This window comes from Ixodes scapularis, unplaced genomic scaffold (assembly GCF_016920785.2).
Source record: "Ixodes scapularis isolate PalLabHiFi unplaced genomic scaffold, ASM1692078v2 PGA_scaffold0__279_contigs__length_252992795, whole genome shotgun sequence".
Classification (NCBI taxonomy): Eukaryota; Metazoa; Arthropoda; class Arachnida; order Ixodida; family Ixodidae; genus Ixodes; species Ixodes scapularis.
The window spans coordinates 224,381,286-224,407,434 of NW_024609835.1; the positions used below are offsets into that span (position 1 = coordinate 224,381,286).

General features: G+C 44.8%; 1 protein-coding gene across 1 annotated transcript in view; it reads left to right on the forward strand.

Moving 5' to 3' along the window:
- Positions 1-314: 314 nt before the first annotated feature.
- LOC8036622 (protein lifeguard 1) overlaps positions 315-26,149 on the forward strand; it is a 32,790-nt gene continuing 6,955 nt past the window's right edge. The window contains exons 1-9 of the mRNA XM_029968190.4: positions 315-412; positions 8,617-8,920; positions 10,556-10,653; positions 14,495-14,559; positions 14,648-14,701; positions 15,362-15,412; positions 15,511-15,550; positions 16,788-16,825; positions 19,716-19,803. Of these exons, the coding sequence (XP_029824050.3) occupies positions 8,623-8,920; positions 10,556-10,653; positions 14,495-14,559; positions 14,648-14,701; positions 15,362-15,412; positions 15,511-15,550; positions 16,788-16,825; positions 19,716-19,803 (732 nt within the window). The 5' untranslated portion in view covers positions 315-412; positions 8,617-8,622. The remainder of the gene's footprint in view (positions 413-8,616; positions 8,921-10,555; positions 10,654-14,494; positions 14,560-14,647; positions 14,702-15,361; positions 15,413-15,510; positions 15,551-16,787; positions 16,826-19,715; positions 19,804-26,149) is intronic.

Sequence of the window (26,149 nt, forward strand, 5' to 3'; positions counted from 1 at the left end):
GCCGATGTTGCTTGGCGAGTTTAGCAAAATTTCAAGCAAATCGGGGACCATGAAGAAATCGCCGGAGTACCCACTGATCAGTGGGAGTACCTATGCACGGCTCTGACCTATGCTCTGACCTATGCGGGAATGGTGCGACATCTAGGTGCCCTCTTTTCAACTGCTTTAGGTACAACCTAAAACAGAAAACAGATGGCGATAGCTACCGCCTATTACGCCGGCTACATAGCGCTTTTTTTTTTTATTGATCTATCATTGTCCTTCTGTGTTGTTATTGCCTCTATGGTTGTAGTAGTAGGGTGGTAGTAGTGGCGACCGTTGCGTCCGTAATCGGTGTTATTGCACGGATCTTGCTGTTTGACCGCAATCGCTGTTGCTCGGAGCTGCCTTGTCGCTGGTGAAGTAGCGCTAGGTAAGCTTAACGCGTGTACACTTTATGCTTCTTATTTTTCTTATTTCACGCATTGTATTTTGCAAGTGTGTCTTTTCAGACCAGTCGTGATCACGGTTTGTTTCCTGGGTGCTTACGTTCCGCAAGTGTCGGAACATTGCGAATTCCGACTGACAGAAAACGGAACTATAGATCTTCCTCTAGTGAGCCGCTCAAGCTTTCTTCGATTAACGCATGCCGCGAAACAAGGGTTTTCTGGGCATGCTTATAGGCGGCGACTTTGTGTCAAGGTAACCGGACGTCATGCGTCTTGTAATCTGTTGTCTTCCTTTGCAAGGGAGAGGAAAAGGTGACCCCGACGCCTTCGGAGACCGTACCTCGAGAAAGAAACGCAAAATAATTGCGTAACAAAATCTTTTGTAAGATTGCTAAAACCAAGACCCGGCTCGGTCAACCCTTTGGGAAAGCTCAGCGCGTATCTTCGGCGCCTGGTTGAGGTAGGTGCTTATCGCCGATACCCCGCCGTCAGTCTTGGGCAGTAACTAGAAACTTGTTACCGGTAACTGGTTACTTTTTTCAGTAAGTTGTAATTAACTTTTTCAGTAAGTTGTAACTGTAACTAGTGAAAATAACCTTTAACTGTATTATTTTTTGAAAGTAACTCTAAAGAGTAACATTGTTATAGTTACTGTCCAGATTTATATGGAAAAATATTGCAAACACGACCTCCAAATAGTCTCTCACCTCCTGAGAGAGTCCTAAGTCGTTATACAGGAAGGACACAGCAAAAAGTACTGCAGAAACTGTCTAAAGCACAAGGAAAAAAGTAAAATAAAAATATACTAAATCTTGGGTGACTGTGCTTGGCCAAGCTGGTCACGCCAACTGGGAGGATGGGGACGTTTGTGACCGTACTTGCCGTGTATAGTACGTTGCCCACAGCGCAAGTGGATGTAACAAAGTGCAGCATCTCTAACGTGTCTCTCTTTTCTTTGTCCGGTGGAGGGAGTGAGGGATTTTCGCAGAAGACAGTTTTTGGTGATCGTCGCCCCAAATGCCCGCATTCGTCGCCGTCTTTAGCACATCTTGCAATGTCATGGCAGATCAAAGGCAATTCTTGATGAGAGTCATCAGTGAGAAGGTCTGCTCATAAACATACGTGTTCCCGAAAAGTGACGACAGTTTCAAGGCATGGTCCACCAGGTTTCCGTACTTGTTCTTGTCCAGGTTTTTGTAGAACTTGTACGGCTGAGATTCGCGATGCATTGTCTTCCGCACTGGTGGACACTGGAGGTCGATGAGCTCCAGTTGCATCGATGGATCAGTGTCTTCCGATCTGACGATGCAACCCCCAACTATCCCACCAGGTGGGTGGAGGGTTGATAGCCTCCGTGGTGAAAGAGGGAAGGGGATCTGTTGAGAAAGAGCAAGAAGTTTTTGCATTCCGTGTACAGACATCTTGAGACAGAACCACACCATGGACAGGGATGGCTGCACACATTGTTTCATTGTTATCAGCAGGATTAGCGGAGAGGGAAGATTTGAACTGAGAAATCGTAGGTCCTTCGCCGTAAACTGAGAAAAGTAGGTTAGAGGGTTTCACCGCTGCTTGCCAAGCAGAGCGGGCGCTCGGTGGATTGAATGGCATACTAAACAACTTTCTTCGCTGAGCCGGGCCGTGTGTCGTATGTTGTGCACCCCTGATCTAGAACTATCATAACTAAATCAAACGGCTTTGTTTTGAATTCTTTCTAGATTATCGATGTTTTGACCGGTGAATGTTTCCCAGACAGGGCTCAGATATTCAATGGTTGGCAAGAACAAAGGTTTATAAACTGTTAATTTAGCTTCCGAACTCACATGTTCCGACTTTCTTCTAAGTATCCAGAGTTTCTGAAAAGCTTCCTTAGATACTTGCTCGACATGGAAGTTCCAGCCCAAGTCTGATGTGAGGTGGACTCTTAAAACAGGGTGTCTAGCGACTGGGAAAACCGGGAATTGTCAGGGGAATTTGAATTACCATGAAAAATCAAGGGATATTGTCAAAAAGCAAGCCCAGTCAAGGAAATAGCTGGAAACGCTATTGAGTGCCCTGAGACTTGGGGGTCGAAAAATAGGCAATAGGTATATTCAGCTTAGTGCAGAGCATGGGCTCTGCTAACCCGGTGTAGAGTGTGCTACCCGATTCAAAGGGAACAGCCGACAAATCCAGCCCAAGGATTGGATTGGATTTAAAGCGCGACACTAGGCTAGGTCCAGTTAGATCTACTAGATTTAGTAACAAATAGGAAAGCTGCAGACCCCAATTTAATCCAAGCTTTAAAGGAGTCATGAAACACCTTTCCAATTTTTTTATCTTTAGCTTTCCTGCTCAACTTATAAATCGCGCAAACAGTTCAAGAAGACAGAAAGGGGGGTGACCCCTCTTGCTCGGACGCTCGTTTGTGTACCCGGACGCAGCCCATGTCCCTCTAGAAGATTATCCCGTCGCTCAAAATTCGGACAAAAGTTGCTTTCCCCACCCCGTTCACCCCGAAGCTGACAGCGCTGTGGAAGCTACGTGCTCGTTGGTCCAGCCACACTTTTGCCACGTGATCACACTCTCTCACGCATACCCACGCGCAGAAAATGAGATCACGTGATGAAAGGGAGGAGGCTGATTTGTTCTGGCAATCGCATAGCTTCCACCACAATGTCAGCTTAGGGGTGAAAGGATTAATTGAGGTCCGGTGCCGTGTGACGTGTGTTTCGGCCTGGTGACGCGCTGCGGCGAGCGTGAATATATCAGTGAAAAGGGGGGTGCCTATGAAGGGAAGGAGGTACGAAATAGTTTGCTGTGTTTTCACATTTTCGTACTGAAAGTCAGGCTTTTGACTTTCTACCTTTTTTTCTTTTGGCCCACTGAACGATGTTCTATTAGTAAAATCTCAATATAAATTGATTTATTCCAGCCCGAAATTCGTTTCATGGGCCTTTTAAGCGGAAAGTATTTAAGTGTGCATCTGGCGGCCGTGCTGTCATTCGGTTATGAACGTGTGTGGTTGAGCGTCGTGTTCACATTGTTTCCGGAAGTGGCCTCTTCACTAACGATTTCAGCGGTAAGAAAGTGCTAGTTTGATCCGGACCGGACGAACCCAAATATTTTGGAATGTGCAAGTTGGATTAAGCGCATGCAAAATGACGCTCACAGTGCTCAATGCTCAATGCCTTGTGTTGTAATGGTCTTATACACCAACTCAATTCTCCTACGTCACGCCGCAATGGTGGCGCGCCGGACGCACTTCCGGTCTGGGGCAGTGGGCAGAAGTCGCCGTGCCAGACATGCATTCCTGTGTTCCTTTGGAAGAAACGAGACAAAAAACCTGCCTTCTCGTCAAAATGCTGCGATGGGGGCTTTACCAAGAGAGTCTGGAAAGGTTTGAAGATCAGTTTTCATGTGTTTTTGTACCCTCCGTTCGTCCGAGAACGTGGATAGTAGCCGTGACCAGGGCAAACCAGACGCTGTCGAACTACGATTGCGTGTGCGGGCCACAATTTGTGGTCGCCAGATGTATTTGCTTTGTTCCAACATGAACGAGAGAAAACCCCCAAGTTGTCCGGACCACCCACGGGTTCAGTGCGTCTTCAAATTCACACGGCCGGCTGATCGTTCGAACTTTCGTCTGCTCTTTCAAAGTTGTCTGCTTTTTGTCGTCTGCTCGTTCAAACAAAAGCGGCCCGTAGACCAAACTTTGACCCGGTGATTGCAATAAGAAGTAATCGCAGGCCTCAAAAGGCTTAAGTAGGCTCGGTGTAAACAGTAGATACAAGATGTTAATTATTGGTACCGGTGGCCATCACCTACTTGTTACGCTTGGTCTGTTCCCGCTTCCGATTTTCAGTATCGACGTCGATCATCGCCGCTACCTTTTACACTTTTGCAGCACGAGCGACGTCGTGACCGAAAATAGCTACAAGAATCTCATCATGGTTTTGGCGTCCATTCTGCAGCGTTCATGCGAATGAATCGCCGCACGTCAAATTATCAACGGAAAGTTTAGCGGCGTAACGAGCCTTGATAATTTCGCTAAGGCGATTCAAGTGGTAAGACATTGCAATGAGGACGTAGAATCGACAACTCCAACGCGAAAAAGAGTATGCAGACTCACACAGATGCCGACAACGTGACATTCGAATGGTTTGTTGACGCGGGACGCGGTGCTTCTTGCCCGTACTCCATTGCGCGTGCGTTCGAACTCTCGTCTGCTCTTTCAAACTTGGCTGCTTTTTGTCGTGAACTCGTTCAAACGACAGCGGCCCGTAAACCAAACGTTGACCTGGTAATTGCGATAAGAACTAAGTGCAGGCCTCAAAACACTTTTGAAGGTTGGTTGGGGTAAGTCGGCTAAGTGCAAACAGATACAAGAAGTTGTTGATCATTGTTACCAGTGGCCATCACCGACTTGTAATGCCCGATTCTACTTGCGGTTTTCAGTATCGATGTCCACCATCTCAGCTACGGTCCACGCTTTTGCAGTCCGAGCGACGTCGCGACTGAAAATAGCGAGCAGAATCTCATCGTGGGAATCAGGCTTTAGCGCAATTCTGCGGCGTCCACGTGAAACGAATCGCCGCACGTCACATTATTCACGCAAAGTTTTGCCTCGATAGTTTTGCTGAAGCCGCTCAAGTAGTCAGATATTGTTAGGAGGACGTAGAATCAACAATTCCAACGCGAAAAAGAGCATGGGGACTCCCACCGACGCCGACAACAACGCAATTCAATGGTTTGTTTATGGGCGACGGCGGGCTTCTTGCCCACCATCCACCGCGCATGCGCGGCGCCGGTGGCGTCCGCTAGGGGCGCTCCGGTTTGTTTGTAAACATGAGTTGGTGCATAAATTTAACTGCCTCTACAGTGGTCAGGGAATTTCACCTGAAATTGTCAGGGAAAACCTGGAAATGTCAGGGAATTTCAATAATAATTTCCTAGACACCCTGTTAAAAGCTTATACTCGGTTAGTTTATTAGTGGAACGCCTTCAATACTATATCTATACTCTACAAGTTGATTCCTGTGTGTTAAATTAATATAAACTGTATTTTTTATATTCAAATCCATAAGCCACCGATCACACCACGTTGATATCTTTCGCAAATGTCTGTGCACTCTTTGTTGTTAAACTATTGAAAAAATATTAGAATTGTCATTTGCGAAGTGTTTGAAAGTTATCGCAGAATTGAAACCGTCACCAATGTCACTGATATACAAAATGAAAAAAAAGGGGCCCAAGCATTGAGCCCTGCGGAACACCAGATATTACTAGCAATAGGCCAGTTGCTACTTGCTTTAAAGAAACAAATTGTTCTCTATCTAATAAATATGCTTCATACCAATTTATAATCTGATTGTTTTTTAAAATGTGACTAAGCTTGTATAATAATTTCGGATGTGACACTGAAATGTGAAATCTAAAAACACGTCATCTATCTGCCCTCCGTTATCTGTGTTAATGCTAAGTTCATGGAAGACTTCTATGACCTGCGTAGTTGTAGAAAATCCCCGTCTAAAGACATATAGATTTTTGCCAACAATGTTAATGCTCTCTATATAGTTTATAGAATATTTAACTATTATATGCTCCAAATTTTTACAGCATGTGCTGGTTAGTGGAATTGGTCTGCAATTCCTTAGGTTGGCTTTATCACCCTGTTTAAACATCGGAATCACTTTCTGCATTTCCGATCACGAGGTATCTGACCTTTGCTGAGTGATACGCTGAATATTATCTCGAGGTAGTGGGAACACCACTCTGCATATCTTTTTAAGAACATACTTGGTATCTCATCTTTTCCTAGGGACTTTTTATCGTCAATATGGAGTAGGGTGATTCCACGAGATATCAGACCTGCATGTCCACTCAACATTTTTATTTTTTCTGGATATTTTATATGCGATGTACACATAAATGAATCGTACAAAACTGAACTTTGTGCCTTGAAAAAGCGTTTTATCGTGAAATAAAAGCAGTTTACCGTGAAATAAAAGCATATAGATTAAATTAAACGGATGTCATACGCTTTCCGGTTACATTTCAAACTTTTGAAGGAAAGTTCGGCAAAGATTCGGCTAAAATTCGAGAAATGTCCGCGCACGCGCGAGAACGCGACGGGCCATGGATTGCAAATAGACGCCGTGCGGTTACCATCGTACAGGGTAGTACAACCAGCGGTCACGGTGCGGTGTGGAGTAGGCAACAAGGTAACTGCGCATTTGTGAGCCTTTGCGAGTTTGGTTTTCTTCAGTAATATCTGCCTCAGGAACAAGATTGACCAGTAATTTACGCAGTCCACTGCGCAAGAGACAAATGATGCGGTACATTCTGGATCACATGATTTTCATTTTACCTTTCCAGTGATGCAACGAAGTAGTTGAAACATTGACTGACAATTACTTTAAAGCACTCCTCGCAATTATAACAATCCTCTTTTTGGCTCACAAGTAGTTTGTGCCAAAACAAAATGATATTGCGTTTTAATGAGTGTTGCTTTGCAATTTTAATGTATTTGCATATAACTAAACACAGAACAATCACGTTCGAGGTTGCACATCCGACAGTCCTAACTCTTCCCATTTTCCTAAACGTCACGTGTGTGTCCTAACACCAGAAACTGCCATTTAAAGGTTAAAAACGAGACATTGCGAATATGGGATGCACACTTTCATGCAAAGCTGGCGTCAACTGTCTCAATTCGAAAAACATGAATATTTACAATAATATTGTTATCTGGTGAAGGCTCAGCACCTGTTGCATTTGTTTTCGCGTACAAAACGGTGACTCCGAGAGAGAGTAAGAACACAGTGTTACTGCCTTTATTTTAACAATGGACCCACACTTGCAGGCTTGCGCTGATAAGGCCTCAAAACCAAAACTCTCGTAGCGTGATTCGGGACTGCGTCCGCTGCTACCTAACCTCATTGTTAAGGTTCGGTGGAACTCGGATGATAAGATTATCATCATGCTCTGCCACTGCTAGCTTTGCGCCTGCTTCACGAGTGGTAAATTTGGCGTGCCCCTGAGTTTCCCACGAGCTTCAAGTCATTCTAGAAAGAGTCGATTTTGTGGTTTTCGATGACGCTCAGCAAGTTTCTAATTGGAACCATATGTCTATTTTCACTAATTACAAAGTTAATTCTATGAATATTAATTAACTATCCGACTTACTGCAAAGATTAGCCACCCACATAATGTCCCCCTGGCCATATAACTCACCTGCACAAACTGCACAAGTGTAACTTTCTTGGCTTTTTTAAAACAAATCTGTAAAGGTTAAAAAAAACACCCTGTATATAAGAGCCCAACTACCCAGAACACAATTTGTGACTCGAAATTCATTTTCTTTCCACCCGAAAACCGCCGATCGAGAACTGGCCGGTTTCAGTTGCGCTAACTCTCTTCTCCGTGGTCCCGCGCCATTTTCTAAGGTTTAGACACATCCATCGAAGATAATCAAAGGCGTATATCATCGAAGCGTACACTCAATACTAGAAATGGACAAAACATATGACACCTATTTTTTGTGGTTTCTAAAAAGCTGCAAATACGGCGATTGGCAAAAAAAAAAAGAAAAAAGTTGCACAGCCACATGACTTCTGGTATGTTTCTCCTCTATATTTCTTCTTCATTCCAAGTCCAGTCGGCTTTCACTTTTTTATTAGAAATATATGTGATACTAGCAATATATTATTGGGTAGTCTTCTGACACCATAATAGATCGCCTGGCAAGAAATAAAAAAAGTTAATTTTGGGGGATGCTCTGCTCGGGTGATTTGGTGTGAATCAGTGCATCAAAAACGGCAGCAAGCACGGACAGTTCATGTGCTTCAGCAGGGCACGTTCAGTGCACATAGCGCGGTTCCAGACTTCAGTGTTGCCACTGCAGTTTTTGCAACCCACTACAGAGTGCGCCTTGCCCGTTGGACGCCGTTTATGCGTCCAACTGCAGTCGCCCATCGTCACATCGGTGTGCGGGCGCAGGACAAAATAAAGGCGGGCAATGGCGGCCTGGGGAGCGTCCCGACTGGTGGCAGGTCGGGTAACTAAAGCGCTGATAGCATCTATAGGGACTTGTGTACGTTTTGTAAGAAGTGTGTACATACTATATTGTCATTATTTTTGTCCACAATTTTTGTGTATTTGGAGTTCTTGCGATTATACGTCCTTCCGTATCATTCGTGCATTGCAGGTCACCATGTCGAACCAGCATTCCATGCTTCCCCCGATTGCATTGCCATACCCGGTGCAACCGCAACCGATGTACGATGTGGCATCAGGATTTCAAGGGGCCCCACCAGGTGGTCCCTTTCTGGCCGGTGTGGGCCCCACTTCGTCGGCTACTGGTGGACCGGCACCGCAAGGCCAACCGGTATCCATGATGGCGCCACCGTACATTGGCTTTGCTCCGGCCCAACAGCCTCCCATGGGCCTGCCTCCAACAGCCCCACCTCCGTACGGAGAGCCGACGGACCCAGCCTATGGAAAGCCTTACGGTAAGTGTAGATTGCCCTTGCATTAAGACCATGCATAGGCTGTTATATGATAGAAGTCTCAAGGAGTGGCATTGGGTTCCTTCCTGATCGCTCGCTTTACCCCACTTTTGGTTTTAGCTGGTTGTTATTACAGCATCTAGCAGTCTTCTAGATGCTGCTATGGGGAAGCCGATGCAAACTGTTCTATTTGTGTGCGGACAAAGGCAGGCAGTTATTGAAATATTTTATTAGACCTGGCCTTCATGGTGGGTGGGTATTGTGCATTGTCAGAAGCCCACTGAGGTACTTAAATCTACAATGTAGAGATGGTGTCTCATACAATTGATTTTTCTTTCTTAGCCCTCAAAAATGCTCTAGGCTCAAACGACTTTGTCCAGCAGGGTCTGAATGATGATCGGCTTGAGCCACCTGGCAAAATGCACCTTTTCAGTTTGTCTCCCTAGTGCCAAGGCATTTTCAGCAATGTGTCGTATAGTAAAATTATAAAAAAAAGGAAAGTGCTGCCTTGCAGCTAGGTTATTAATTACCACTATGTAATGTGGTTAAAACAGTGCCTTTAAGGCATGATGTCACAAAAGTACGTACAGAGAGGACACTCTGCTCCATTCAGTTGCAATAACATTGGCATCACATCTCTTCACAAGGAGTTTTATTGTTTAAGACAGATGACTGTTTCAAAACCGATCAGGTTTATCTACTCACCTTTTCATGTCAAAGCATTACTGTCCCGGTTTCCAACAGCTGCATATGTTGAAGAAATATTGTGAGGTTTTCAAACAAAGCAAGATTAAAAAATGACCATACCAACTGTACTTCCTTGTACCTTGCTTTCTTATGCTTCTGGTTCAACAAGACATGTGCATGATTGAAAAAAGCAATATTGCATTTGTGCAAGGCAGAGCACTGGAAGGTGGCACTTGATAGGTGTTTGTTTGTTTTCTCATGACCATGTGTAAATACCGTAATATCCCCCGATGGCCAAAATTGGCAAGTTAATTTTTTCTTTTTCGAAAATACAAAAAATAGCTTTTTTTAGTTTAGCAGTGCCCCAGCCCATGATGACCTCGCTTCATGATAAGTGAAGATTGTCGACAAAAAAGAAATCTAGAAAAGTATTTTTCAACATTTTTTGATCCCTCATCGAGATTTAGCCCACTCCCTGTTTTCACCGAATTCACACTCGATTTTAGATAGGCTATTGCTTGGCAGACTATTGTATGTGTGCTTGTAAAAACTTGGCAGAAAACAAAGAAAACCAGATAGTGAGCTTGGTGCAGTGCCTACATTACTGAAACTGTGTTAACAGGCCAGTTCCACGGGCCTCCTCTTCATTGTGCTTCGTCTTGCATATGTTGTGGTATTAGAATTCGTATTTCAAGCTTTCATCGAGAGTGTATAGAAGACAGAAATTTGGTGACAGCTCTGAATGATGCTTGGTTGTCAATTGTGAAGTATGAAGCGTACCAACAGACACGAATGATGGCCGACACTGTCAATGAAGTGCGCAAAACCCCATGTGCAGCTGAATAAGTGTTTTTAGGAAGTATTGACATGCTTAGGGCATGTATAGTTGGAAGATGTCTGGACATCTCGGTAATACTCTTTAATTTTATGTCATTAAAAAACCCGTGTCAGGCACATCTCCCGGGAACGGAGCAGATGGAGACACAGCACCCTTGGACGATTGCACGGGATTCTCAAGCAGAGAAATCAGGCAGGCCTTTGTCAGGAAGGTTAGTGTGTTGTATATATTTTGACAATGCCTGCTCGCCCGTCAACAGGGGTTGTTGTTGTGAGTGCTTTATGGCCTGTGTTTTGAGCAAGTGTATGACGCGCGAGCTGACAAAACTGCAGCCAGTCACGAGCAACGCTTCTTGCTACATCAACAATGGGAATGTCTTATATGAGGCTGTGCACAAGGGTTGCTGCTTACTAAACATTTTTCTCCGAGACATTTTTTTGTGTTTCCTGACTGCATTTGCATGTCGGTGTCATTTAAAGAATACCAACATCTCCATAATAAAGAACTTATCTCTCTCTCTCTCTCTGTCTATATTCTGAAACAACTTTGCTTCATTTGTTGAATACTGTGGTCCAGGTGAGATGGCTTATGAACATGCAAAATATGCATGGTAGCCTTGGCAGTCACATTTGTATTGAAATTAGAATATTTTAGAAGTTTTTCTTTATTTTTTGTTAGAAGGGCAAAACACTCCTAAAATGCATCCCCCCTCCACCACAAGAAAAAAAAAAGTTGCATAATAGTTATGTGGCGAGTTACATTTGGAGTTGGTAGTAGCCTTGAAACGTGTTTCTATGTGTTAGCGGCGGCCGGCTGCTAACGTTTTGGTAATTAATAATGCGACCCTGGTTTGTGAAACAAATTAAATAATGTTTATTTAACTGGGTTAACTTCGATTACATGAATATGCGTTTGCGTCTGTTAAGTGGTGTGCATCGGGTCGTTCTGTCTATGATCTCTTGTTCCCAGGCAGGTGTTCTGCACAAAGTTCAGTTGAGCTCTCTGAATCGCGAACCTGCGCTTTCTTACGAAACGTGAAAAGGGATTGAAGTCGAACGGGTTCGTGAAGCAAGCGTCAGTGTGTGAAATTGCCGGATAGGCCGAGGCTAGACAAAACAATATGAAGCATGTTTTGGAATTTCTCGAATGAGTTTCATTACCTTAATATTGCCCCCCAAGAACTTTTGAGTGAAGTTCATTTTGTGACATATGGTCCCACTCAAGCACATCGAAAGTTTTTTTCTTTGTGTGTGTGTGTGTGTGTGTGTGTGTGTGAAGGGGGGGGGGGAGAGAGAGAGAGGGAGAGAGAGAGAGAGAGAGAGAGTTAAGTAATTCATTTGTGGTTGCTGTTTGTAAAAGGTGCTCAATACATTTTTTTTTATTGTTCTGCATGAAGAGTGCAGCAGATCGGGTCCAAAGCGTTGGACCAGGTTGCCTGCATGCTAAATTGTCCGTGGTCATTTCCACCGCGAGGAAGCCCAAGCGCAATTAGCCACGGGAGCGGTGTGCTGCCGTTGATAAAAAGCCATTGCAGGATAGGCTCGAGGGCTTTTTGAGACGTTTGAGAGCACTGAGCTTCTGACTAGCAAAAGCACGGTGGTTGCTTTTCTCAGCAAGAAGGGTCCAATCTCCTACCCGAAGTGCCCCCAACTCACTGTGAAAGTGTCGTATTCTAAAGGGTACAGTTTGTATTAATGTGGAATCAGTGGTAGGCTATAGTGTTACTGTATATGTGACCTGGCCTTTTGGGTACTGATATGGAGCTTTTAGTATTGTCATCAAACTTAATAGTGCTCTTGATGGTTGACTGTAATGAAACAATTGAAACATAGAAGCTGTTCTCTCTAAGTCTGTCAAAAGCTGAACTCAAAACTGCTAAACATTTAGTAAAATGGTACAAACAGCATCTTGAATTCCTAGTCGTAAACTTGCTGATACTCTCAATAATAATCACATAATAGCATGTGGATGTTTCCGAAAATTTCTTTGTATAGGTTGAGTTGCTTTCGGTTATTTTCTATGAGATTTCCTTGTTGGACTCTTCACATTCTTTATGACCAGTAGTATTACCAGCGCTTTTACAATAGTCGCATATTCGCGACTCCAGCAAAACGGACGCCGCCAGGCGGGAAAACCGGGAACCAGTCGGTCCAGGTCGCTCCGCGCCCCGCCGCGTCTCTGATGGCTTTCGCGGACACGTGCTGTCGGCGCGGGGGCAAGCAATGTAATTTGACGAAGGTCCGAAAATTTTTTAAGTTTGCCTGAGTGTTCATTAGTGTGGTGAAGCCTCAGTAGATTGTTTCTTTCCATCACGTGTTTGAAAGCCCGTTTACTCCACAACACACGGTCGCGTGCTTTCAATTTTTTGGATGAGGAGGAATCACGGAAAAACGTTTTGATTTCTCGTCTTTCTCTAATCACATTCAAAGTGACGACTGCTTGGTAACTGATAAGTGGTTTCTTTATAAGGATGTATAACAGTGGACTGAGGTCGACAGACGAAGTGTTTCACTGGAGGGAACACCAATGTTGCAGTCAAGTGAATGGGGAGGTTCGATAGCTGCTTTCCTTGTGTTTGGTTGTGCTCGATTAGCTTCAAGTTAATTTGAGCCACTAACGCCGGCCGGTGCGTTGGCTATTCATCTTGGCGGCTTTTCACCGAAAAAGACCACATTGAAGGAGTTGGGCTAATTTCGCAATTACTTGATTCAGAAAACCTGCTCGCTGCATATGATTAATGAAAGAAATTATGTGCTTTCAAAAGGTGGGGGACGCATCTCGCAAAGTTAGAAGCTGTCACGTCATTAGGATCTATCGCGCCTCCAATATTTATATTATAACCCCTGTCGAAGCCAGCGGCAATATACGTCTACATTGCTCAGGTTGACCGGCCACAAAAAAATACTCATTTTATCCGTTCAGGATTCGAAGTCAAGCTCAATGCAGAGAGGTTCTGAGTGAATCTCCGATGAAGACTCTCCTCAGTTTGTCCACATTCGTCTCCGTTCTACCGGCTAGAACCATTTGGCTAAGTTTAAGTAGTATCTCTCTGTCTGTCAAATATACTTTTATTCACCAGTTCACCTAATAGTTTGTTAACTAAGTTCATATTTGAACCCGAAGAATACACTAATATCGCTTTAGTGGGACATAGTACGTAATATAATACATAATCCGCATATTCGTCAAAATGACTTCTCGATTGCTACTAAAACCTGAATTGAAATACGAGTATCAGCTGCTTAGTGAAGCGCCAGCGAGTTGACATGCTGCTTGGCTCAAGAAGCGCTTGCTTAATTTTCGTAATTTTCCTGCAGCCTGTGTTCTTGACCGAGCACACGACTGGAGCTGTTTCTTGAAACGCGGACAGGCACAAAAGCTCAATTTCGCGGACAGATAAGTCGCATGGTCGAGGCATGCGAGTTAGCTAAAAATTACTCTTGGTGGAACAATTTTGTAGCCCTCGCCCCTTTCCTTAGATGATCAAAACTAATTAGAGTCTATTAACGTTTGTCTGGAGCCCATAGTTTCGGTTTTGATCGAAGTCTCTGAAACGAAAGTTTGACATGAAAAGAACAAAAAACACTGGCAAAACAAAACTATGCTCGGCAAGTTTATGCGCACCTGCTACACTTAACTGTCTCAGTTCAAATACCCATAAAATTGGGCATTCAACAGAAGAAAATTTGTTAAAATGAATGCGCCACCCTTTCAGGCGGCCCGGCTGAGCCGACGCGACCTGGACTCAGCCGCCATGTTTGTTTGGTGGTGGCGCCCCCTATAGGTCGCTGGAGTCGCGAATAGGCAATACCATTGATAATTTGAAATCACTACTCTTTGAGGCATGTTGGAAGGCATTTGGCTGAATTTCTCATCTTCGTCAAGAAACCAGTGTTGCTAATCTCAGTGGCAGGCCGACCTCACAATGTCCAACACTGTATATTTTGGACTGAATAGGTTCTAGGTTCCTAAGGAAACATTTTCCACGCTGTCTTTTTTTTGTATATGTCTTTATTAAATTGAGATGGACGTTTTTTCTTGACATTTTTCAGGTGTACGCCATTCTGATGGTACAGCTGACAATCACCTTCGGAGCAGTGGCTCTTTTTATATACGAGTGAGTGCAGACCTAACTTTTTGTTGCAAATTGGGTTGCTCGTTCAGTTCTAGACTGACAGGAATGCTTCGGTTACCTAATATTTCAGACCCCACGTCAAGAGCTTTGTGCAGAACAATGGTGCTGTTTACATCAGTGCATAGTGAGTATTGCTTATTTATTAATGGGATTCTGGCCCAGTCTTCATTTGTTGGAGGACAAAATCGTTAGATGCCCTCTTTAAAAGAAAGCTGAAGAGGTTCTTGAAAAAAAAAAACAAAACAAGTTAGTAATGAATTTTAGAGTATTTTTATCCTGTGAATTTGAAAATCACCTTCATTTTCCCCGAAGATGTAACTAAACGCAAGAAAATGCAAAAAACCTTTGACCAGTTGTCACGTCATTAAAGTATCTTTCGACCGCCAAGTGTGTGTCGCTCGTGTGGATGATGCGTGCAATTTCAAGCTTGCCAGGTGTATTCCGCCGCATTGACACCAGCTGTAACGTCTTTTTTTTTTACCTTTTTGAATATAGCCAGTGGCGCGTGCATAGCTTTGATAGGCGCTGTAGATGCGCAAGAGTGGAGATTCCGAAAATTCCTTTTTTGACGTAATGCTTCGGGAAGGAGGGGCTTCAGAGGTACTTTAAAAATGATTTTCTGCAGCCTCTGTGCGCCGAATTGAAAGATAATCCGATATTTGTGATGCTGGAGCCCAAATGAAGACGATTTAAGTGTTTTTACTCACATACAGAACCCCTTCAGCTTTCCTTTAACACTGGTTGTTAGTCACATGTGGACGCTTCCTTTTTCTTCTTCCTGCAGCGTCTCGTTCATTGTCATGTACATCGCACTTATTTGCTGCAAGGGGCTCAGGTAAGTGGTTATGCCTCATCTTGAATTTTTTTTTTTTAATGTCTTGATTTTTTATGTTGGATGCCATAACAATTTGTGAATGTCAATCCTTTTTACAGGAGATCGTACCCTGCCAACATTATCGTGCTGTTTTTATTTGTGAGTACTGTTTATTGGGTCAAGGGTCCTCTCATTTGGGTAGGCAATTGAACACTTTCATTGAAACCTTGACATATCGCCTGAAGCAACCCGTTAGGCTTGTTTTGTTTTAGGGGCGAAGCTCCTTAGGGTCTAGCCTTGTCCGACGTCCGTGCTCACATCAATTTCCATCCCATCTGTCTTCTTAAAAAAAGCAAAAATGTTTGCGCAGTCGACAGGATTCGAACCTGTGCGGGGAGACCCCAGTGGATTTCTAGTCCATCGCCTTAACCACTCGGCCACGACTGCGGGACGAGTAGGGGGCTCTGAGATGTGGTAGTAACTCAAGAGCTGGGGATGTCATGGATAAAACGTTGCATGTAGCCGCTCAACATCTATACAGGAGAGGGTGCTGTGGTCAAATGCATAGATAATCGCGTTAAACTTTGCACGCATTGGCTAAACGTTTATAGACGAGAGGGCGCTGCGGTCGAATGCTCAACTGCATATATAACCACGATCCATACAACACATTCTCTTTCTGACATGGATGGTTGACTTAAGCGGTGGAAATGCGTTCTCACGGCTTCTAGCAGATCCAAGCTGATTCGCTAGAAGAACCACTGGCTCTGCATTTCACCGACCATAAAGCAGTAATAATGAAGTCGAAACGCAACCCGGAACTTAGCACTACCTATGAGCAATAAAAAAAAAAATCAGCACCATCAGCACTACCTATGAACAAAATCAGTATTATCAGCACCACCAGAGCTTCGCCCCAATTAACATCATTCACCACGTGGAGATGCGGTCATTTGTTCTGTTTGGAAAGAGTGCTGGCCAAATCAATGTGCACTCCATTTAAGCTTTGAAGGACACATGCAAAGGAAAAAAACATTTTTTTTAAACAGCTTAGACGGAAAAAGGATGTCATAAAACCATATAACAACGAAGGAAAAGAAATTTTAGAGCTATATTTACGGCGCTATACGAATTTGTAGTTGGCACCCGCCGGCGCCGCGGAAATGTCGCCCTTATTTATCACGTGGTGCCTCCGCTCAGTTCATGGCCCGTCTCTCTTTCTGTCTATTTATTTATATATTATACCTCAAATGCCCCAGACATAGGTTATTGCACGAGGATGGCTCTTCACTGGATGACATACTCAACGGCGGTCTTGAAACGAGGCTTTTTGCGATATTTGTATCATACCTAACAATGTCTCAGCTCGATGGTTCAAAACATTATTGTATTGCAGACGCTGGTCATGTCTTACCTCGTTGGCGTGATATCAAGGTATGACTTGCACTTCTTTAGTTGCTCGGGGATATAGAATAAGGTTGGCAAGTTTGATACTTAGTCGGTGACAGGTTAAGAATGCAGTTTGTGCTGCACCCACGGGCGTAATGCGCCCGCTTCCAATCCTTCCGTCATCGAGAAAACAACATGTCTGCTTCACAATGTGGCGGCGCGACATGGGAGCACGGGCAGCGTATCAACCCCACACGTAGGCAACAAAGCTCGCTGCCGATCGAGCCAATCAGCATCACTGCTAGGCGGCAAAGGAACCTGGATTACTTTGCAAGACATGGAGAAGAGGGCCGGAAGATTTCCTACCTTGCGTCGTTGAGGGTGACGGCAGTACACAATTGTAACCATCCCCTGACTCCTGACGAGACGATTGTTGCCTACCCGACTTACTACTGGGCCGATTGCAACGTCAACACTTGACAGGGGTCCCAGGTCTCACAAGCGAATAAGTGGTGCCTCAAAAGTGTCTTTTCCACAGGCACTTTTTAATTTACTAAAACCAGTGGAGAAGCGGACGGAGACTGGCGAGGTAGCGCAGTGGTGGCATCGCTCGAGCATCTCGCATTGCTAGAGGGACCACGGACTTTTCATGTCGTCCCACAAAAGCTATTGCAGAGGAAGGCTCGTGCTGTTACGACGTTGCGACATAACTTTAGTGAGGGTTGAGCATCAAACGGATGAAGAGGAGACATTGGCACCGACGAAGCTCGTCAACCTTAGTCTCGTCTGTTGCTAGGTCTATTTGCTCGACGAATTCGGCACATTGAACACTTCAACGGCAATGCGACAGTTAGATTCGCACGTTGCTGTGCGGAAACTACCGCGCGCGAAAGCAGATGACGCCACGGCTTTGTGGCGTAAGCCCGGGTACATAAAAACCGGAAAAATAACTGCAAGAAGCCGACGTCTCTGGGTGTCGCTCCGCCAACAATGTGCGCCGCCACATTGAAAAGAGATTGTTTCTAAAGCCGTGACGTAGGATACGTAGCGGAGACAAGTGGAAGCAACCAACTGGCAAAGTGATACGAATTCCTTTGTAGCCCATTTTGTCACTGCATTCTTAGCCTCTCACCAACTGTAAAGTATTCTCTATCTAAGATCGTGTGTTTTCAACACTTATTCTGTGTCGAACTCAATCTCGCGTCCGTCATTAAAGTATTTATTTTCATATCTGCGACATCACTTTCAGAGGATGCCAAAATCACCATTTTTAACCTTTGAGTGTGGCAACAGAGCAACAAAGTGATACTTTGGTCTGTAGGGTTGCCTTCTATTGTCCTTTGTGCATCCTAGTTTGGCATTTTTTTATTTATTTATTCAAGATACTGCTAAGACATATTTACCACTACGATACAGTTTGGTAACAACTTTGATTGGAAAACAAAGAATCAATCAACACGGACAAAAAATATAAGTGCACACACTGGTCAAAAATGAAAAATATAAATAAAATTTGAACTTTTTATGCAAGGAAATAAGTATGCAGACATGTAGACAAAAATGTATTGATATCTGAATTGTTTCAATACTAGAGATGTGTGATTCACTTTTTATTGCAAATTGATTATGAATGTTAATATCTAACTGTGTTTATCTAACTCAAATATTTTCAAGCATGAATACTTTGCATATAACTTGAATTGAGCATGAATACTTATCATGACTGAAAGTTTTTTCTAGAAAACACTCATGAAAAGGGACAGTTGTATTTCATAAAAAAAAATATTACATATAGGTACCTTTATTTGTAAAAAAAGGGCCTTGACGAGTTGGATAAAACAATAATATAGCTAGCAAAGCAATGACTACCGGATTTATTGGAAATAGTAGAAATCTGGTCAGCTTAATATCTGATATGGACCTTTTTGGACCCAAGATATTAATCTTGCCTTTGGTATGCCTGAAGGTTCCTTCAGCTTTGCTCATATTAACCAGGTATTGCACTGTATCCAAAATTGGCCCACTGTTGAGGTTTTCTTTTGTGGCACTGTCCTCTAAAATCCGGTGTCAAAGTATAATTACAACTAAAAAAGGCTGACCTACAATTGGAGGCAAAATTCCCAACCGAGTTGTTTTGATAGGCCAGCCGTTGCTCCTCTCATGCTGATGCATCGCAGTGAAACTTGGCGCATGTACTCCAGCGCAAATTGGTGAAGTTTCATGCCAGAGCACCGGCGCAAAGCAGTGAAGCTTGATAGAAGAAATTGGAGAATTCTGCAGACGTCTCTCGCAATAGTTGAATACTTGAAAAACTCAGATATACCTTAAATGGTACAAGGGTGCTATGAATCAAACTGAACAGCAAACACAATTATTTGAACTTTCGAATATTTTCAGACCTCTTTTCAAAACAGCCCCAAACATTGAGGTCAGTCAGTAAAACAACAAATGATTGTTAATTATGCTAAGAAAATGGTTGCCAGTTCTGAGCAAAAATGTCCAGGTTTTGAAATATGAACCACAGCTTCGGGAAGATAGTTGCAGAGTTTGATTTGTGCCCCCCAGTTTGAAAAGAGTCCATGGCTTGAACGGGTTCTGCCATTTCCATGTCGGTGGCGTCCGGGTTGGCCTTCACCTATCTACCTATCTGCAGCTCTTTTGTGTTTTTTTGCGTAAGGTGGTGGTTTGTCAGATTTTGTTTGCGCTGTTTTTTTTCATTTTTTGTCAGATAAGTTCTTGCTATCTTTGGAGCTTCATGTTGAAAATGTCAAAAATAATAACTGCTATATTGAGGAAGGAAAGAGCCCACCTGCTTAGTCTGGTGATGCGTGTGTCTTCAATAAATGACATTTGGGAGCATATAAAATAAAAACAAACCCCGAAATTTAAATCTTGTCGATATATAAGCCTGTAACCACCCAAACGTCTTTTTCAGCTTCCACAGTACTGACACCGTCCTCATTGCTGCTGGCATTTGTGCTGCCTGTTGTCTGGCAGTGTCCATCTTCTCCTGCCACTCGAAGGTAGGGATGCACATTTCCTGGGTCATTTTCTTCCATTTCTGCATTTAATTTACTAAAATAGCAGACAAATTGGTTCACTGCTGCTGCGACGTGGTAAGTCTTTAAATATGCCCAGCTTTAACAGGCTTCAGAAGTAATAATTTACATGATGCAACATGATAGTCTTTGTCAAGAGCTCATTTGGGTAGCCAATATTTCTAAATAGCGATGAAAATTTAAAGAAATGATAGAAAGTGACGAACTATTAAAGCAAGAACATTGATACCTTTGCCTTCTGAGCATTAACAAAAATAAGGCAACACTGATTGCCGTGTGCAAATAAATGGTTGCAGGCATCCTTCAGGATAATGACAAGCATCGTGATACTTTCAGGTCTTTCTCTGAATAATGGCTACCTTGCAGATCAGATCACCCACTTCAATTCTCACAGTGCCAATGACATCTGGAGGTATTAAAAATGAAATTGAGATAGACCAATAACACATTACGAGGCGAACGCCGAGGTTGCCCGCCAACGATTTCTTATTGCATAGAAAAAGAGAATATACTATTTGGGCTGGGTCTCTATTGAAAATTTTAGCTGGATCAATTGCCACCCTTTAATTGGTTAAATGATTGTTTGATTAATACAGTAGTATGTTTTTACACACACTACAGTGAAGTATAGCAAACAACACTCACTCCTTACACACGAAAAATAAAGCAAAATTCAAACAAGCCGCGCTGACAAACAACTCGTCTTTATATATACTTTGTCTTCTACCTCTTGCTCTACCAAATTTCCCGAATCACGCGCACCGATCTCCTAGACGGCAACATTTTTTTTCTCTTTTTCTGTCAGGTGTAAAGATGGTGTACTAATACAGTTTTTATAATTCCTGGCGATATGTTCGCCAGGAATTAGTATTAGTACTAATTCCTGGCGTAAATATGTAAAGATGGTGTATTGGTACACCATCTTTACACCTGACAGAAAGAGAGAAAATATTTTAGGCATCTAGGAGATCGGTGCACGTGATTCGGTAAATTCGGTAGTGCAAGAGGTATACTTCGTTTCACCTTATGTAGTACCGCAGCGAAGGCTAGAAGCGGCGAGGTCATAGCGTTGGCAGCCGCTCTTAAGTCACGAGAGCTTGTGCCGCCGAGATGTGCCCCAGTGCAAGGAGCTCGCGCTTGTAGCCTTTCCTGCGGTACATCATAAGGTGAAACAGAGTATAGAAGGAGACAAAGTATATATTGTTATGGCAGAAGGCAATTCGAAGGCTTTGTTTCGTCAGGTTCGCCGTCAGCCTTTAATGGCATCCATTCTCTCACTCGCACACACTGAACTTCTTCTTCCTTCCTGTATTTGCAAGTCTTCGTCTCGCACAACAACCTTTACGGTGTGATTCTTCGTCTTGCACAATACTCTTTACGGTATGAGTCTTCGTCTTGCACAACACTGCACCCCTCCCTGTAGAGGCTCTCGTCCCGAGGCCCGCATATGTGTTTACTTAGTGTGGTATGGTGCGAGACGATCGAAATGGACTGTCTGAGGTTTATGGTTGTTAACATGGCGGATTCGGTAGACAACATCGTTCAGTTTCTTGATGATCTCATAGGGGCCATCCCAGTTTCGTTGTAGTTTTGGACTACGACCTTTGGTTCTAGTTGGTCTGTATAGCCACACCAAATCTCCAGGTTCCAGTTGGTGGCTGGATGCGCTTCGATTGTAGCGAGTCTCTGCATGGGTGCTGCTGAGTTGTAAATGCCTTCGTGTGAAGTCATGGACACATTCCAATTTCTTGTGTAAATGGAGAGCGTGGTCTAAGTGAACATTTTCACTTGTTGCCTCCCGTGGTGGTGGCGCCGGAGTACCGAACATAATGTCCGCAGGTATTCTTAGCTCTCTCCCCATGAGCAACATTGATGGTGTGTACCCTGTTGCTGCGTGGACAGCTGAACGGTAGGCAAGTAAAAAGAGGGGAACCAGTTCGTCCCAGTTGTCCTGGTGCTCGTTGACGAAGAGAGATAGGTATTGCTTAAGGGTCCGGTTGAGCCTCTCCACCATACCGTTCGACTGTGGATGTAATGGTGTTGTTCTAGTTTTCTTTATGCCAAGTGCTGTGCACAAATTCTTGAAGGTCTGCGACTCAAAAGTGCGTCCCTGATCGGAATGGATTTCTAAGGGCACTCCGTACCTCGATACGATGTCTGTAAGCAAGATTTGAGTGATGGTTGCTGCGTCGTACTTGCGAACAGGGAAAACTTCTGGCCACTTTGTGAAGTAGTCTGCAATGACTATTAGATACCGATTTCCTTCTCTTGTTTCTGGTAGTGGCCCTACGACGTCAATGGCTACTTGCTCAAACGGCACGCCAACGTTGTATGTTTTCATCTGTCCTCGGCAACGAGAGGGAGGTCCTTTGCGCGATGTGCAGTGGTCACAGCCTCTGCACCATTCGCGCACGTCACGGCTGGCGCCGACCCAGTAGAATCTGTCACGTACTCTCTTTAGAGTTTTGTGTACCCCAAAATGCCCGCCGGTAGGACTGTCATGGAGTTCCTGCAGCACAGTTTTGACTCGCACTTGAGGCAGGACAAGTTGAAGGGAAACGTTCACTCCATCGTTGTTTTCCCAGCAGCGAAACAGGAGGCCGTTTTGTATGAGGAGAGAATCCCATTGAGCCCAGTAGGCTTTGACGACATGGTTGTGTGGTGCAACCAGGTACCAATCCGGCCTTTCGCCTTCTTGCTTCCACTGTATAACAAGCCGAATATTGTCGTCCTCTCTTTGAAGCGTACGCAAGGTTTCGTCACTCCAGTCAGTGGGATCATCATCGGTTGATGGACGCGTGATCACCGCCTGTCGCGTTACCGTTGACTGAGACGGTGGATCCGTGCTGTTGCGGTCGGAGTGCGCTTCAACATCAAGGCACGGGTGGCAATCTTTTCGTGAGCAAGGCCTTCGCGAGAGTGCATCGGCGTTCATGTGTTTCCTACCAGCTCGGTGCTGGACATTAAATTGGTACTGTTGTAAACGCTCCAGCCACCTTGCAACTTGTCCTTCAGGGTTCTTAAAATTCAAAAGCCAGGTGAGGGACGCGTGATCGGTCCTTAAGAGGAAGTGCTTGCCGTAGAGATAATGGTGAAAATGTCCTACAGCTTTAACTACGGCCAACAGTTCCTTTCTTGTGACACAGTAGTTTAGTTCTGCTTTCTTTAATACCTGACTGTAGTACGCAATTACCCGTTCAGTTCCATCCTCTAACTGTGACAAGACTGCACCCACGCCAATGTTACTTGCATCCGTGTCCAGGACGAACTGACGATTCGGGTGGGGAAATCCGAGAATAGGAGGTGAAGTAAGGGTATTCTTGAGTTGAAGAAAAGCCTCCTCAGCTTGCATGTTCCAGTAAAATTTCGTGTTCTGTTCTGTCAACGTATAGAGTGGTTTGGCCACGGTAGCAAAGTTCTTGACAAAACGTCGGTAGTAGGTACATAGTCCTAAGAAACTTTTGAGTTCACGATGACTGTGTGGTTGGGGCCAGTTTCGAATACAGTCCGTCTTGTCGGGGTCTGTCTCCATCCCATTCTCAGAGACAATGTGGCCTAAGTACCAAACTCTTTTCTGGAATAGCGAGCATTTTTTGGGATTCAATTTTAGGTTCGCTTGTCTTAGGCGCTCAAAGACGTCTGACAGATGATGAAGAGCAGCTTCAAAAGTCTTTCCGTGCACCAATATGTCATCAAGGTATACGAGACACATATTGAGGGGCAAGCCTTGAAGAACCTTGTCCATGAGGCGCTCGAAAGTCGCTGGCGCGTTGCAAAGGCCAAATGGCATTACCTTGAATTGCCACAAACCATCGCCTGTAGTAAACGCTGTCTTCTCACGGTCTGAGGGTTTTACCTCAACTTGCCAATAGCCGCTCTTGAGATCAAGCGTAGAAAACCAGGAGGCGCCGGCCATTGCATCAAATGTGTCGTCGATCCTAGGAAGAGGGTAGGAGTCCTTTTTCGTGACGTTGTTCAGTCTACGATAATCCACACAAAACCTCGTGCTCCCATCTTTCTTCTTTACCAATACTACAGGTGAGACCCATGGACTAGATGAGGGCTCAATGATGTCCTGTTTTCGCATATCCTGGATCATTTCAGTGACCTCATTCCTCTTAGCGAGCGGAATTCTCCGAGGTGCCTGCTTGATCGGAATAGCGTCACCAGTATCTATGTGGTGGTGAGCAGCACTCGTGCGCCCGATCTCTGATGGGGAGCAAGCGAAGACATCTCTGTAGACGTTGATTAAATTCAAAAGGGACTCTTGTTGCGGTTGGCTGAGGTGCTCCTTGGAGCGGTCTGCTAGTTCCAGCAAAGGCATTGGCAGCCCATCTTGCTTCACGTTGGTACTTTCTCTTCTCAGGCTTCTAAGGCTCGCAGCGTGGGACCAAGTCGCCATTCGAAAACCTTTTTTGATGTTTATCGCTTTATCCGTTAGGTTGGCAATACGGATAGGGACGCGCTCATTGCTGAAATTCACAAGTGTTTTTCCGACAATAACACCTGGTATGTTGTCACAAGCCTCATCTCCTTCAGCGACCGCGATACCTTCAGAACAGCAATTGCCATCAGTTGTCCAAACGATGGTTTCACACTGCGGAGAAACAACAGTTGACTTCGAACAGATGAGGAATCCACCCTTATTTTTCAAGAGCGCTCGTCTGCTGCACAGGATGATGCTTTCCTCGCTCAGATCTAGTGTCTGATTCTTTAGATCCATCGAGCAACCGTGTTCCTTTAGAAAGTCAAGGCCCAGGATACATTCTTCAAATATATCAGCGACATAAGTCACGTGTGAAAATTCTTGACTGCCAAAACGGAACACGAGCTGTGATGACGCCGTGACTGGTGCTATATCGCCTGTGGCTGTATGGAGGGAGCATTCAGCGAGCCGTCTGTACGATTCTAGAGATCCCTTTATTTGGTTGAATATATCAGGTCTCACTAGGGTGACGTTTGCCCCAGTGTCCAGAAGCATACTACATGTAATACCCTCGAGTTGCCCATCTACGAAAAGTCCGTCTTTGTCGGCCCGCAATTTATGCACCTGGAATGCAGTTACCGGCTCCTTAGTTTTCAGTTCAGCCGAGTTTTGGCCGGTAAGCTCGGCTGACACTAGTTTTCCGTCATAGAGTCATCGTTTCCTTGCAGCCGTGTCTCGGTACCATTCCAGTTACAATAGCGCTGTAGGTGACCTTGTCTGCCACAGCTCCAGCACGTGGGTGGGGATCTACGACGCGCAGGTGCCACCGATGTTCTGCACTCGTGCCGCAGAGCAGGCTGACGAGATGGCGGGGCGGGTGGGAACTCAACGGCGGCAGATACCCGACGGGTAGCTCTGACAGCTCTCCTGGCCGCTTCCACCTCCATGGCTCGCGCAACAGCATCACGCATGCAACCAGGTGACGAAAGCCGCACAAACTGTTGTACCTCCGAGTCAGAAATAGCATCCACGAAGTGCCCAGCTGCAACCAAATCAAGAGTAGAGGCTGCACAACCTTCATAGGCATGGCGTGCCAGTCTTTCGATGTCTGTCGCGAGTTCTGCCAGGGACTCATTCTTTTGTTGTACACGTGTACGGAGCGTAGCGTGGTATAGTCGCCCCAGATGCTTGTCTCCGAAGCGTCCCTCCAGAGCATTCACGAGAGAGTTGTAGTCTCTCTGTATAGTTGCGGGTAGATTTTGCAGTACTTCCAGTGCTGCCCCTCGAAGTGCTGACGCCAAGAAAGCTCCTCGTGAAATATTTTTCCATCCATTTATGTCTGCCACTAGGTCGAAGTGCGTCCGGAAGGTACCCCAGGGGTTGCGTCCATCGTATGTGTCAAGTTTAACGATCATCTTTGGGGCGATTTGGCCCTGTAGTTCTTGCTGCTGGCTTGCTCCCTCAGAGGAAGTCCTTTGCTGCGACGACAGGGGATCTGTTACGACTGCGTGGTCCCCGACATGGTCGATGGGTGAGGTCCGGGAACCACTGCTGTCATCAGGCATAGTTCCGGTGGCCTCACCAGACGAAGGCAGTGCTGGCATTACGCTTTGAGATCCCGAAAGCAGCGGTGAAGCTTCAGGTTCACTATCAGTTTGGAGTCGAGCGGCCACCTCTCGTCGCAATTCTGCGAAGGCTTCCCGATGCTCTTCCCGATGGCGAGTGTGTTCTTCGTGGAGACTGTCTAGTGACTCCTTCAAAGCGTTGATGGCTTCCAAGACCTGGTGCTGATTCTCCTGGGCGGTGCTTCGGGTTTCCATGATCCCACTTCTGACACCAATTGTTATGGCAGAAGGCAATTCGAAGGCTTTGTTTCGTCAGGTT